This window comes from Lucilia sericata, unplaced genomic scaffold (genome assembly GCF_015586225.1).
Source record: "Lucilia sericata isolate MDLA Ls3-8-SP2 unplaced genomic scaffold, ASM1558622v1 Contig000515F_arrow, whole genome shotgun sequence".
In the NCBI taxonomy this organism is placed as follows: Eukaryota; Metazoa; Arthropoda; class Insecta; order Diptera; family Calliphoridae; genus Lucilia; species Lucilia sericata.
The window spans coordinates 96,743-112,500 of NW_023994528.1; the positions used below are offsets into that span (position 1 = coordinate 96,743).

Sequence of the window (15,758 nt, forward strand, 5' to 3'; positions counted from 1 at the left end):
GTTTAGCAGATTTGAGGTTACCGAATTTACGTTTTTACCCTTTTTTAACCCTCAAAAAATTCGAATTTCCAAAAATCCCATCTTATTGGATACATTTGGTGGGAGACCAACCTCCTGCCCAAATTTCAGCTCTTTAGCTTCAAGGCTCTAGGCTCTACGATGATGAATCAGTCAGTCAGTCAGTAACGTTAGAATTTTATATACGTATGTATGTATATAGATTTCGTGCATTGAATTATACTGTAAAAACATTGTAATGTTCGACTTGAATTCAAGTTTCGTTTTCACTGGAGAATGTTATTGAATTAAAGTGTAATGAAAGTGTATTTCAACACTTAAAATTTGAATGTTTGACTGGAAATGGTCCCCCAACCGTAATGTCAAAAAGCAACAAGAAGAAGTATATAAAAGCATTAATTTTAAGAAAAAGAATAATGGGCCTAATTAATAGCGACACAAACCTTCTTTACTTATTTTAAATTCATTCATTCATTATTCATTTTAAATTCTTTTAAACAAACCAATATTTTTTGTAATTTAAATTTTTGTTTATGACGTTTTTTTTTTGTTATAGCTATGTTCATTAAATAAAAGTAAGAAAAAAATCATTCCTGTTCTAAAAACATTATGCTTATTCCGTACTTATCTGTATTCCAAGTTCTTACAATAAATCGTTCCCGTACTATAATTTGAACGTATTTTGTTGTTTTTCTTATTATTTCCAATTCTAAATATTTCTGAATAAAACCTGTAAAACTGACGAGTGCGGGAACATACATATTATGTCGTATTAAGATGCTTTTGAACATGAAAATGTTCGAGTCGAATTTAAAGTGTTTTTTGAAAAATCATGATGCGTTTCAAAAAAAACTCAAATGTGTGAACGTAGTATAAAACCACAGCTGAAAACTTAACTGGCACTGAGGCTATTTTAAGCCGTCAAAAAAATTGTTAGTGTCAGTCTCCACCGCCGAAATTGTTTGTCGGCGTAGGTCTATGAGAAGAACATCAAAAAACAAACTGTGAAAAATTTGCAAGTAGAAATTTTTTTAGCCAAAATAATTTCTTTCACAATTATTATTAAATAAATTACCAAAAAAAAGACGCACAAACATGGAACCCTATAACCAGCCCGTTGTAATTGATAATGTAAGTACAAATAGAACGATTTTAGCAAGACAAAAGGAAAATTTGTTGGAAAAAATTGCAAGAGGTGCGGTATAATTGCAAATGACAGTGACATCACCTGCCTTTGCTGCCGCGCTGGCTCCCCTCTACTCCATCAAATATCGGTTAGTTGGCTGTTTGTATGGCTAAATCCTAATAAGTCTACCAACAAAATAACACGATGATGACTAAACCCTTTATTAAAGAAATTGGGTGGTTAACAAATGATTACGAATATTATTAAAAGCAATAGTTAAGAAAATTTGATGCTCTTGACGATGCTAAAATGTTTTTTATTTTAATTTTCAATGTTTATATTTTATGCATGCAGCGGGGTCGTATAGACCACCTAAACGTATTCCTTCGTCTAAAACCATATGCCTACGATAATTTAATGGATAAATAACTGGTTGTCTTTCAGCCACCCAACGGGGCGGTTGCATTAGTTGTATACTGCATTTATCAGGATAACGATTACCACCACATTTACCATAGTGCCTTTTAAATGCCTGGGGCCGTGGCAGTTTGTTATAAGGATCACGATAATAGTCACGAAAATTTTGACAATCCAGATAAAAATTATCAATTTCTTGTAAACGCCCATAATCAACTATTGCTAATCCGATCTTGGGTGCAAAATTCATTATTGATTTACGTTGATTGCGCGAGCTTTGCGATACAAGCAACATGTCCGCCTCGGGTGCTGAAATCGTCTTCATTTTATTATAATTTAAAAAAATAACTATTAATGTGTAAATATTTCAATTGAAAACAAAATTTATTTTTCATAATTGTTTGCTTTTTATTTTTTCAGGGTTCTGGTATGATCAAAGCTGGTTTTGCTGGTGAGCACATTCCAAAGTGCAGATTTCCAAATTAGTATGTTTTATAAAGATGGGCATTGTATTTAAGTCATTAATATTATATTGATATTGCAGTGTGGGTCGCCCTAAACATGTTCGAGTTATGGCTGGCGCTTTGGAAGGTGATCTCTTTGTAGGACCGAAAGCTGAAGAACATCGTGGCCTACTTAGCATACGCTATCCAATGGAACATGGTATAGTTACCGATTGGAATGATATGGAACATATCTGGGGTTATATCTATAGTAAAGTAAGTTAAAATCAATAATATCGTGTATATTATTATTGTTGCTATATTAGTGTAGGAAAAGGGTTATTTGATAACATAGGGATTTGTTTATACAATTATATTTTAAAAACTAAAATATTTAGTTGATATTTTCTAAAAGTACTAATAATTTAAAAAAAAAAAACTGCACAAAAACATATTATCCATCCCATAATATAATGGTTTCGCGCATAAATACTTTATTAAATTCATTCCGCTCAATTGGCATAAAAGCCTATAGAAGAATTTATTTCTCGAAAGACTCATCCTACAAATTGTGTAATTAAGATTTTATTTTCATATTTAAACAAACACTAAGACCTAAAAGCCCATTTTAGATAGAAATGTGTTTAAGCTTTTATTACAAAACAATAAAATTAAAAAATTATTATTACATCAGGAACAATTATCAACATGTACCGATGAACATCCCGTATTGTTGACAGAGGCTCCTCTAAATCCTCGTAGAAATCGTGAAAAGGCAGCCGAATTCTTTTTTGAAGGTATTAATGCTCCTGCTCTATTTGTTTCTATGCAAGCCGTATTGAGTCTGTAAGTTAATACATTCCAATAAATTAATAATTTTGTAATCAATAACCATCTTAATTTAATAGATACGCCACTGGTCGTGTTACAGGCGTGGTTTTGGATTCGGGTGATGGTGTTACGCATGCTGTACCCATTTATGAGGGTTTCGCTATGCCCCACAGCATTATGCGTGTAGATATTGCTGGTCGAGATGTTTCACGCTATTTAAGAACACTCATACGCAGAGAAGGTTTTAATTTCCGTTCAACAGCTGAATTTGAAATTGTACGTTCGATCAAAGAGAAAGTGTGCTACTTAGCTACCAATCCACAAAAGGAAGAATCAGTGGAAACTGAAAAATTCGCCTACACTCTGCCAGATGGCAAAACATTAGAGGTAATTTAAAAGAAAATGAATCATTTTTGAGTATTAACTATTAAATTTGCTTGTTATATTTCCAGATTGGTCAAGCTCGTTTCAGAGCACCTGAAGTATTGTTCCGACCTGATTTATTGGGTGAGGAGTGTGAAGGCATTCACGATGTTCTCATGTATGCCATTGAAAAATCCGATATGGATCTCAGAAAAATGCTCTATCAGAATATTGTATTATCGGGTGGTTCTACACTCTTCAAAGGATTCGGTGATCGTTTATTATCTGAATTAAGAAAACATTCTGCCAAGGATCTTAAGATTAGAGTAAGTCCGTTCATTCATTACTTTTTTATGTTTCTAAAATTGCGTTTATATATTTAATGTAGATCGCTGCTCCCCAAGAACGTCTTTATTCAACGTGGATGGGTGGCTCCATTTTGGCCTCTCTTGATACTTTCAAGAAAATGTGGATTTCAAAGCGCGAGTATGAAGAAGAAGGCCAACGTGCTGTGCATAAAAAGACTTTTTAGAGCAATTATACTCATTATTATTTATTGTACAATGCTTGTATTACCCTATTTTTCTTTTTAATTTCACTCTTTTTATTTTTTCCCCTTCTAATTTTAATTCCATTCAATTTGCGTCTTTATGAGAGAATTTAAGCGAAAAAGATTACTACAACTATTATCAACTAACTGATCTAGTTATTTATTAAAATTTGTCTAATTGTGTAAAAAAAAAAAACAAAAACAAAACAAATGAAACAGCATTCAAACGCAAACCAGCTATTGGAAATCAATACTTATACATATACTTAATTGAAAAAAAAAAAACATCTTTAATATAATTATGTATTAAGAAGACTCAAAGAAGAGAACACAAAAAATATTCGAAATCTCTGTGCTTGTGCTTTGTTGTTTTTGTTTATTCTAAGACAATAGAATTTCGAAATAAATTTCCTTAACCAAACTAGCATTTAGGCACAATGTCTCTACTTAAAGTAATAATAATAACAACAACAACAAAAAGTGGTATTAAAAATATACAATTTCATATTGGATTGTGAAATAAAAAAAAGCTTTTTTTTAATTTTACATACATATAGACTACATGAGATAAAATCTAACAGAGTTCCTACTGAAACAGTAAGGCGACCCAGTCTTAATAGATCTTTCTTGCATTGTCTGATTAATAGGGTAGTGTCAGTATAAGAGTTAAATGAAAGAAGTATCACTTATCGACAAAGTAGTAGAGAGATTATGCCGCCCTGTAGTGAGCCTCCACTTGCTTGGAATTATCTCTGTTACCAAGACTTGCCTAATCGTTACTACCATTACTAATAAAATAGCCATACCGAAATAAGCCAAAATACCGTTACCGTCAAAATATCATTACCGAAGTAAATTACAATATGATAATGCAAATATTCCTACCAGAACAGACACCGCAATTCTTTTTAGAACCATCTGCAATGCCACCACTAAGGCTTGATAGATTACTTTTACACAATTCGTTTCTGAAAGGAACTCTGACTTTATTTGGTTATTTGGTCGGTTCGTTCTAGGATGGAGATAGTAGGATTCAAATCTAAACATGTCCATAAGTTCTTGCCCTTCAACTTTCTTGCTGCGCTGCAGGTAGATGTGGCCATTATATGTAGATCTAAAGGCACTGAAAGAATAGTTCTTAGAGCACCTGTTATTCTTAGTTGAAGTCCACCATTAGCGAATGGTATGGCAAGCCAATAATCGATTTTCGATTTTTTCGATCAACTATTTTAATTTCCATTTTTAAGTCGATTAATCGGGCCCAATAATCGATTATTTTGACCGATTACGACAATTTTTAAGATATTTTTATATAAACATTTTATTATATTAGTTCGAAATCTAATTAAAATATTAGATGCACCTCAAAAAAGGTGCTTTAATTACCCATCTTAAAATATTTATTGTTATGGAGTTTACTGTTGTCCCTTCGTGATTTGGACAGTTTTTACATATTTAGAAGGAAAATTCCAAAACTAAAAATATGTTCAAAAAATATTTTTATGGTATTCTAGATGGTGTAATAGATCTACTATTTTGCTTAACATGACAGAAAAATATGCCAATTTACATAGTTAGGAAATTTAAGTTTTAACAGAAATTTAAAATATGGAGTTATTATTTTAAACCTTTAGATATATTTCAAATTTATCGAAAACATAAATTTGAGTTATTAATTAAATTAAGCAATATTATAGTTAAACATTACTATCCAACTTTAAATTTTTATTCTCCAATATTTAACGATATTTGCTAAATTTTGGAATATTTAAAGAAAATACCCCTTTATAACAAAATGTCAGTTTTCCCGATAATCGCAAAAATTCGCAAAATATTGCCAGTTGAAATAAAATCCCATTATTTCCGACAAACGGATTCTTAAAGTTTCATACTGGAAAGAGGTCGGACTTTTTTTAAAAGATTATATGAAGTTGGTGATCGCAAAGATTTAAGAAGTTATACAAAACATCCATGTTTTACGTACTCCCACATTCTTTTTTGGTCAGTTTTTTACGTTAATTAATTAAAGTACTTTCTTTTATCTTTTATATCCAACATTAATTTTTATACCCAACATCAAAAAAGATGGAAGTATATTGTTTTTGTCATTCCGTTTGTAACACATCGAAATATTCATCTAAGACCCATAAAAGTATATATATTCTGGATCCTTATTAAATTCTAAGACGATCTAGTCACGTCCGTCTGTCTGTTGAAAACACGATAGAGTCGAAATGGAAGTAGCTAGTTGAAATTTTGCATCGATATTTTATATCAATGCAGTTTGTTTAGTATTGAAAACTCTCATAACTGTCTAAAAGAAACATCTATAGCAATGAAATTCGTCATGAACATATTTTATAGGAACCTTTATAACCTTAAACAATTTTATAAGGATCGGTTCATAATTGACCCTATCCCCAATATAAGGTCCGCTTCAGAAAATGACTTCAACGCTCATAACTGTCTAAAAGAATAAATTTCGACATGAACATATTTTATGGGAACCTAAATCGCTTGATCTTACTTACTTTCTTAATTTTTTTTTCGCTTAAGTTGAAAAAAGAATCTGCAAAAATCTGTATTCGCAATTACATTTTATTTTTTTATGAAAAAAGCAACTTTAGTGGCTTGTTATTAAAGAGTAATTTAATGTTGATGGAAACAAAATACACGATGCGACGATATAATAAAATAGTTTTGGACAAAGAAAGTGGTCGTCTGAACCATAGTGCAGTGTACAAATCTTGATAATGTTGTGCATTTTTTTTATTTTTATAAAAACCTTACAATTACATATATACATATTTTGTTTGGAATATGACAATTATAAGGAGGGCGTTATTTATGATTTTTCACCATTGGATGCGGCCTTACAAATGTATCAAAAATATATATGGGCAATTTCGTGTCAAGTGACCGAACTCAAAAAATCCATTTGGATGAAATTTGCACCAAGGTTAGTACAGTTCAGTACTAACCTTTCAGTTCTATTGGTCAAGAACTGCCGGACTTAGAGGGGGTCATAGCGAAACTCTGCCATGATGTGAACCTACTTACATATATCACTAAAAATTTCATTGAAACAAAAATCGCGTTATTGTTACCCCACGAAATTGCCCATGTACTAACATTTTAAAAAATAATTAGAAAATACCTTACTTAAAATTGGTCTAGCTTACGAATGGTTATCGCTAGTCTCAAAATACCTATATTGAAAATCGTTCTAAAACATGAGCAAAGTAAATTTTAAGAGGGGTAACAACACGATTTTAGTTTCCATGAAATTTATTAGATTAGGTTGCTGTGCTTTTTTATAGAGACTGCCGACAAATGTGGACCGATTTTCATAATATTTAAGAGAGTTATAGAAAAATAATTTGTGTAAAATTTGATAATTAAAAATTTGAAACATTATGCCTTTTATTTTGAGGAGCAAAATTTTCGATTAATCGATGCAGAAAATCGATTTCAGTATAAAATTGGTAATGTAGAATCGATCACAAAATAATCGATTTTTTACAGAAATAATCGATTAATGGTCATAATCGAAGTCGATTTACCATTCCCTATCCACCATACAAGAGATCCGTTTAAAAACATGGGTCGTACATACATCCATTTAACTATGTTGGGTTAGTTCCCATTTCATCCTAAACATTTTACGACAGGTGTAGTAGGCGACCGTTGCTTTCTTGACTTTAAATCAGTGTTGCCCATACACACACTGTTACACATTCATTTGTATTGGTAAAGCAGCAGAGAACAAAATGTAATCCAAAATAAAACTGTACTAATAAAATGATTGCATACTAAAAAGTATATTCTAACTGTCAAATTGATATTATGGATTTTGACAGACAGCGTACATTAAAGTTCATATATAAAAAACTATCAGCTGTGCTCTCTCATTCACCTACATAAATTCGGCTTTCTCAAAATTTTGTTGTTGTATTTCTGTTTGGATTTTAAAAAGGTTGCGTACAGATCTTACTTCGACAAATGCTGATCAGCAACTGAGTTGATTTTGTTTTGCAAGTTGAGAGATAATCAACTAGCACATGCTCAAGTAAGAAAATACACAAGTAAGCTTATAGTGTAGGTGAGTCAACGCAACGTCAGCAGAATATTCTTGCCCTATCTCGCGTGATAGGGAATAGTGATTTTGGGCACCATTGCTTTAAATTATAATAATTTGGAGTCTAGGATAATTCCAAGATTATAAGCATTGTTTGATAAGGGAACATCGCATTTCTTTTACTGTGGCAAGTTGAAGCTTGACCTTTGTTTTGAATAATACCAGTCCAGTCTTGCTTGAATTTTCTTCTAGGCCACTGTCTGTTGTCCAGTCGTTGAGTAACATCAGAGTGTTGGAGTAGCATCACTAATCACGTCTGGTAAGATTCCTGGTACTAGTGTTACAATATTGTCCGAGTAAGCAACAACTTTTATCCCTCTATTCTCCAATTCATTAAGAATGAGTTAACAACAATAACCCAAATTAGTAGAGAGATTATGCCGCCCTGTAGTGAGCCTCCACTTGCTTGGAATTATCTCTGTTACCAAGACTTGCCTAATCGTTACTACCATTACTAAAAACCTTACCGAAATAAGCCAAAATACCGTTACCGTCAAAATATCATTACCGAAGAAAATCACAATACGGTCTCACTATCATTATTACATGATATTTTTTAATGTAAAATCTAATATCAGTTGGTTGTGCGAGAAGTAAATTTCTTATTTGTTTCCAAAATATTGGTACTGCTAAAAACACTATACACAGTGGTTTAGAAACTTTTATTTTTGGAAATAATTCGGTAACTCTGAAACTATTGGATATATCGCAATGAAATTTCACATGTTTTGAGCTGAGGTGTTTTCGAGTTCATTGACAGCTGTAGGTGATCGAGGGCAGAAAAATTAATACCCGAGTTGATGAGCTCGGGTCTTATTTTTTTTTAATCGCCAAAAATCCATTTCTGATCGGATTGAGCTAAAATTTAAAATAGGACTACTCCTTGTGTGGGTTATCTCTTTACTTTAGAAATGAGAGATTTGGCAAATTTTTGTTTTTACGAAAAAAATTATATTTTTGTCAGCTTTTATCTGATTTCTACGTTTCATTTTATTCATAAAAGTAAAACAATTTAAAACAAGTTAGAGTGCTATATTCGGCTGAGCCGAATCTTAAATACCCTCCACCAGCTACTTTTATATTAATACTTTTCTAATTGATCAATATTTGTAGAAATAAGTTTTCTCAAGATTTAAACATTACAAACGCCATTTGCTTTTATATTTTTATAGCGCCCTAAGATATGCTTTAGCGATATTTAGTAATTTGCATGTATGCATGTGTGTGAAAGATTTAAGGATTTTCAAAATAAATATATATAATTTTGTTCTACACAAATTGATAATGCAACTAGTGAAATACTGTTAAAGCGCTTTTAGGGGCAGGACATAGTATGGGAGATATGACCAATTATAGACCGATCGTAAAAATTTCTTTAAGCAAAATTTCTGTTCATAAAAGCTATATTTCAGTCAAATTTTGTATCTATATCGTAATTTAGTAATAAGTAATGTGTGTTTAAGTGATTTTCTGAAGGGAACCTTGTATGGCACCGACCGCACCCATGTTATGAACCGATCGTGAAAAAATCTTGAAATAGAATTTTTGTATACAAAATTAATATTTGGGCCAAATTTTTTATCAATAGCTTTATTTGGTAATGATGTAATGACCTTGTATGGGAGCTATGACCAATTATGTATATAAAGACAAAATTTCAAAATTCTGTATCTATATCATTATTTGGTAATGAATATTGTGCATTTAAGTGATTTTCTGGAGGGGAACTATGACCAAATATGAACCGATCGTAAAACAATTTTATAGTTTAATTTAAGTATATAAGAATAATATTTTTGCTAAATGTATGGATATCAATATTTTGTAATGAGTTATGCGCGTTTAAGTGATTTTCGGGAGGGAACCTTGTATGGGAGCTATGACCAAAGTTGGACCGATCATGAAAAAATGTTCAAATAACATTTCTGTGTACAAAAATAGTATTTATGCCAAATGTTTTATGGGTATCACTATTTGATAATGAGTTATGTGCCTTTAAGTGTTTTTCTGAAAGCGACCTTGGGAGCTATGATCAATTATGGACCGATAGGAAAACAAATTCACAGTAATATTTGTCTGTATATGAGCAATGCTTGTGCTAAACTTTATATAAATATCTTAATTTAGTAATTAGTTATGTGCGTTTAAGTGATTTTCGGGAGGGGACCTTGTATGGGAGCTATGACCAATTATGGACCGATCGGAAAAAAAAGCACAGTAATATTTTCGTGCATATGTGGATATCTTAATTTTGTAATGAGTTATGTGCGTTTAAGTGATTTTCGGGATGGGACCTTGTATGGGAGCTATGACCAATTATGGACCGATCGGAAAAAAAATCACAGTAATATTTTCGTGCATATGTGGATATCTTAATTTTGTAATGAGTTATGTGCGTTTAAGTGATTTTCGGGAGGGGACCTTGTATGGGAGCTATGTCCAATTATGGACCGATCCAGAAAATTTTTTCTCTGAATGAATTCTATTCACATAAGATTTTAATTTGTAAAATTTTGTAAAATTTCGACATTGTGACGGAAGTTATTAACAAAAAACCCATTTTCCGTGAATATGTACTTTTGTATGGGAGGTATATGAAATTGTTGACCGATTCTGGCAATTTTCAGCAGGAGTCAAGCTCTTGTGTAGAAACGAATGTATGGTGATTTTCATGGAATTATCTTGCATAGTTTTCGAGAAATGTCAGAATGTGTAAAAAATGCTTTTTTTTTCGAGGTTGTTTCAAATTTTGATTCATAACTTTTCCCGGTGTGAACCGATTTTGCTTATTTTCAATACTAAACTGCCTAGGACAATAATAAATATTTTGGGTGAAATTCGTTAATTTTTGTTGCTTCGTGTTAACGTGAGAATATTTTATACAGACAGACAGACAGACGGACATAGCTAAATCGACTCAGTTGGGTCTAAGATGAATATTTCTTGGTGTTACACACGGAATGACAAAGTATAAAAATGTGTATTCAAATAAAGTGTGGGTCAAAAATTATCTTGAATTGCAAAAAAAAATAAAAAATATAAAAATTTGTATTTAGATCTAATTCTTATTTGTGTCGAATTTTGTCACAATATTCGTATTTTTGAGCCAGTAATGAGCGTTAAAGTCATTTTCAAAAGGGGACCTTATATAGAAAATATAAAAATTTGTATTTAGATCTAATTCTTATTTGTGTCGAATTTTGTCACAATATTCGTATTTTTGAGCCAGTAATGAGCGTTAAAGTCATTTTCAAAAGGGGACCTTATATAGGGGGTAGGGTCATTAATGGGCCGATCCTAAAAAAAATTGGTAGAAAGGGTCTATAATATAGACTTATCAAATTTCAAATATGTCTCATGTATTTTTGGTGTGGAATCCATTTTTTGTTGTAAGTGAATATTCGATAAATAAAATTTCAATTTAGATGACAAACATAATAAACTCTACTATCTGAATTTGGTTTAATTTTTTCAAATCCCTTGATTTGTTTAAAACCTATTTAAAAAATAGTAAAATGACATTAAACATTTAAAGCCATTTTTCTCGAAACGACTTTTTTGGATTGTGCCAGTCATGTAGTAATTGAGCCAAATTTATTTATTATTTTAAATAGTTGAACAAGATGTCCAAAATTAAAAAAAAATTGAGATAAACTTTAACGTATAAATTTTATTTTATTTACACAAAAAATCATATCAGAATATATCTAAATTTTGCAAATTTGGAAACGATTTTTTCTTTCCATTGCACCTAAAAACCATTAATAAGCGTAAATAGCTTTGGGAATGTTGTAAGAACTGGGCCATCGTTTATTTTAATAAAATTATTGGGTAACCTATATTTGAGGTAGGGTGACCATTAATTGTCTTGGTATGAAGTATTACATTCACCCTGTATAAGTATAATGTATTTTAATACATTTGCAAAAATATTCAACTGATACACACAACCGGCAGTTATATCAACAAACTTTGTGGTGTAAAAAATAAAATTTATTTTTTCTTTCGTTTCATTTTCAGTTAGTAAATGTTCAGTTGTTAAATCGTTAAGTTGTGTTGTTGTTCCAAACACCGCTTACAAAAAAGTTGTCATAGAGACACAAAATTTAAACAAAAAAATAATAATTGTTTCAATGAAAGTATGTACATAGATGTGAATGACTACATACAATAATTATACTTATGAAGTGAACATTTTTAAAAATTGATGTGATAGATAAAGTTAATATTTACAGTATTTGTAAAATAGTGATATTTTTTAAACAAACCGAAAAAAAAACTTAAAAAATTTTGAATTGGTTGTTAATTCCTTAATCTGAAATTAAAGAAAAACAGGAAATTCATTTTTATACGTAATTACATGGAAAGCTAAATCAAATTAAGATGGCCCAAGTAATCCACAGTGTTAATGGCATGATGAACAATGAAACAGAGGTAAATCTTGAACTGTTAAATGTAATTTATTAAAATATAATTTTCGTTATTTTCCCTCGTTTTTTTTTTTGCAATCGCAAAAATAAAATAATAAACAATAAAAGAAATCATTGAAATAAAACTAATTTCGGATATATAATTACAGATATACATATATAAATGTATACATACATATAATTATACAATAAATTAAAACAAAATTTTAACAAAAAAAAAAGCAATTGAAAAACCAGAAACCAACTAAGTATTGCTTATTTACTTTAAATTTGTAATATATCAAAAAAATAAAATTTTGAGAAAAATCTTTGAATACAGCTTTTTAAAAAATATACATATCTTAATAAGTTTTTATACCCTACACCACTTTAGTGGGGAGGGTATATTGGATTTGTGCTGATGTTTGTAACATACAAAAATATTCGTCCTAGACCCACCTTAAAGTATACCAATCGGCTTAGAATCGTTTTCTGAGTCGATTAAGCTATGTCCGTCCGTCCGTCCGTCTGGCTGGTTGTCCATGTAAACCTTGTGCGCAAGGTACAGGTCGCAATTTTCAAGATAATTGGATGAAATTTGGCACGCACGTTTTATTTGACCTAAGGACGAAGCCTATTGAAAATGGTTAAAATCGGTCCATTATTTCACGTAGCCCCCATACAACAGAACCCCCCGAAAAGGGCTTCTGAGCTCATAATTATGTTAAATATACAGATATATCGATAAAATACGGCACAATTAAGTTTTATAGAAGTCTTGATGACCCTGCCAAATTTCATAAAGATCGGGCCACATTTGACCCTAGCTCCCATACAAAGTCCCCTTCAGAAAATTACTTGAATGTCCCAAATTAGCTCATAAACACAAATATCGCGATGAAATTCAGCACAATAAAATATTATGTCAATATAAATATATTCACAAAATTTTATTGGGCTTGGTCCATATTTGCCCCTAGCCCCCATATAAAGCCTCTTTCAGAAAACTAGTTTTTCATCCATAAATTGCTTAAATGTATCGGAACAAGGGAATATTGAAGATAAATGCTTTATTATGAAAAATAAATCACATTTAATATTCATAACTGGTGTAGAGTATCATATGGTCGGCCACGCCCGACTAATATCTTACTTGTTTTTTTTTAAATCATTTTTAAATTTTGACGTTTACAACAAAAAATCGGTCCAAAATCAGTAAATATTTTTAAATAAAACAGTATAATTTTTAAGTATTCAGTTGAAACAAAAAAATATACATATGTACATAGGTATAATATTTAGATATGACACTCTTACAGTAATGAATAATATGTATCATTGTATGTACGTATAGTTTTAATATTCGTACGAGTTAATTGCAGTATTTTTGGTCTAAATTAGTAAAATTAGTTTGTTAAAAAAATAAACAAAGAGATATCCACAGATATTAAATTAAAGAAAAATACAAGTAAGATGATATAAACAAAAGTTCGTGTATTAGTCATATACAAGTCTTTCAAATCTTTCAATTTATTTGAATTAAATTTAAATTTTGTATATGAATAAAAGTAATACGACGATGTGCAATTCAGCATTCTTTGTTTAGCTTAAATGAAGAATGACTACAGTCAGCAAATAACATTTTTTACTATTTTCATCATTTTTATTTTATACATATATATACATATATATTTACATATTTTTTTAAAATTTAAATTAATATTATGTACATATTTTAATCAATAATTGTCCAGTGTTTTATAAGGTGTCAATGTATCCATTTTAATAAATTTTTTTTTTTCAAATATCTATCTACAGGAGTGATTTGAATTGTTATACAGTCAAACTCGTTTATAACGAACTCCGCGGGACCAGTCAAATTTGTTCGTTATAAGCGAAGTTCGTAATAAGACAGGTGAAGTTTTTGTAGTTCCAAAAATAAAGTGGCATTTTACGAAATTTTAAGAATATGATTTATAAATTTTAATATTCTTTACAAAAAAACACCATCGATTTTATTTGTTCATATTTTTCTTAACAAATTAAGGTTTTTTTCAACAAAGCAAAATATATCCTTATGATTTGAACACATAATTTTGAAGTTCGTTATAAAAAAGGAAAATTGTATGAAATTGTACTTAAGGGACTGAAAAAATAGTTCGTTTTATACGAGGATTCGTAATAACCGAGTTCTTTATAAGAGATGTTTTTTTGTATAAAAATAGTTACCAAAATAGCGGGACTTGAAAACTTGTTCGTAATAACCGAGAATTCGTTATAACCGAGTTCGTTATAAAGCGAGTTGGACTGTATAAACAGTAAGCAAGTCATCAATCGTGATTTTAGTGTCCCAATCGTGACTTTATTAATATAGATATAATATATAATTTATTAATATAGATATATAATATAGATAATACACTTTAAACATTTTTGTCTGTACTGTACCATTGAAATAAATAATAAAGACGTTCTAAACTGATATCGTCAAAGACATATTATGTATATTTGTCTCAATAAATATATATTTAAAGAAAATCTAAATGTCAATTATTTAGAGGTCACGTCATTTTCGTCAAATATTTGATAGGTGTGAATGTAGCATTAGTAAAGTGTATATTTGTAATCGATTAGGTTATAATGCTGTAGAAAGACCTATTATATTATATTAAAATCGGGACATCCAAATCAAACTACAGGGTAGACTATTATTTTCATACTCTTCAACTTCCTGAGAAGTACAGGTACATACATACATATGTACATATTTACATTACATATGTATGTATTAGGGTGATCGACTCGGTTTTTCAACCGGTTTTTTCTGCCTTACCAGTGTCGGTTTTTTCTAAGTGTTGATTTTTCGAAACCCGGTTTCGAATACATTTATTTGCTTTGTATTCAAAGATTACTTCAATTAAATTTTGAAGTAAATAATAATACAACCGTCTAAATTTGAAAATTTTGGCGTCCAGGAACTAGATTACATATTTCTAAAGCACCTTTGGTTAAACTTTTTTGATTTTCCTAATTTATTAACAAATTTTATTTGTGAAATTGTTTGGAATAACTGTTTAATACAATATTAACAATCTTAAGATTATAATCCAATTACAATAATTAATTTGCGTCTGAAATATTATGGAAGAGCCTATAAAAATTGGAATGCCTATGAAAATTGCTTAAGCAGGGATTTTAGAAAAAGTAGGATTACATAGTTCCTTATGTTTAACAGAAGTGTCCCACTTTTTTCCTTATTTGTTTACATTAAAGAAATAATGTAAATTTGACTACTGGATCTAATCATTAGATCCTAATGTTATAATCTATTAAACTGTTAGAGATCAGTTCGGGCCATGTTTTATTAATAAACTTTAAACATAAACGTTAATTTTTTCAAATTAAAATAATTTTTTTTATTTATAATGAAAAATCGGTTAACAGGTTTTTTCTGAATTTGAAA

At 30.2% G+C, this 15,758-nt stretch overlaps 3 protein-coding genes across 5 annotated transcripts in view; 2 read left to right on the forward strand and 1 right to left on the reverse strand.

Annotated features, from left to right (window-relative positions):
* The first annotated feature begins 966 nt into the window (after nucleotides 1-966).
* On the forward strand, nucleotides 967-4,241 carry LOC119605749 (actin-related protein 1). Its single transcript, XM_037959030.1, has 7 exons — nucleotides 967-1,149; nucleotides 1,982-2,046; nucleotides 2,106-2,280; nucleotides 2,699-2,850; nucleotides 2,913-3,222; nucleotides 3,288-3,524; nucleotides 3,587-4,241. Exons 1-7 carry the CDS (start codon nucleotides 1,114-1,116, stop codon nucleotides 3,728-3,730), a joined length of 1,119 nt encoding a protein of 372 aa, XP_037814958.1. The 5' UTR covers nucleotides 967-1,113; the 3' UTR covers nucleotides 3,731-4,241.
* Nucleotides 1,180-1,974, reverse strand: LOC119605750. The gene has a single exon (XM_037959031.1). It carries the CDS (start codon nucleotides 1,884-1,886, stop codon nucleotides 1,473-1,475), a length of 414 nt encoding a protein of 137 aa, XP_037814959.1. The 5' UTR covers nucleotides 1,887-1,974; the 3' UTR covers nucleotides 1,180-1,472.
* A 7,649-nt stretch (nucleotides 4,242-11,890) lies between the features above and the next one.
* LOC119605756 (ninjurin-2) overlaps nucleotides 11,891-15,758 on the forward strand; it is a 14,839-nt gene continuing 10,971 nt past the window's right edge. For 2 of the 3 annotated variants that reach the window (XM_037959041.1, XM_037959039.1), the window contains exon 1: nucleotides 11,893-12,320. In XM_037959041.1, the coding sequence (XP_037814969.1) occupies nucleotides 12,270-12,320 (51 nt within the window). In that variant the 5' untranslated portion in view covers nucleotides 11,893-12,269. Of the gene's footprint in view, nucleotides 12,321-15,758 lie in introns of all 3 variants that reach the window. The other variant, XM_037959042.1, reaches the window with a different exon arrangement.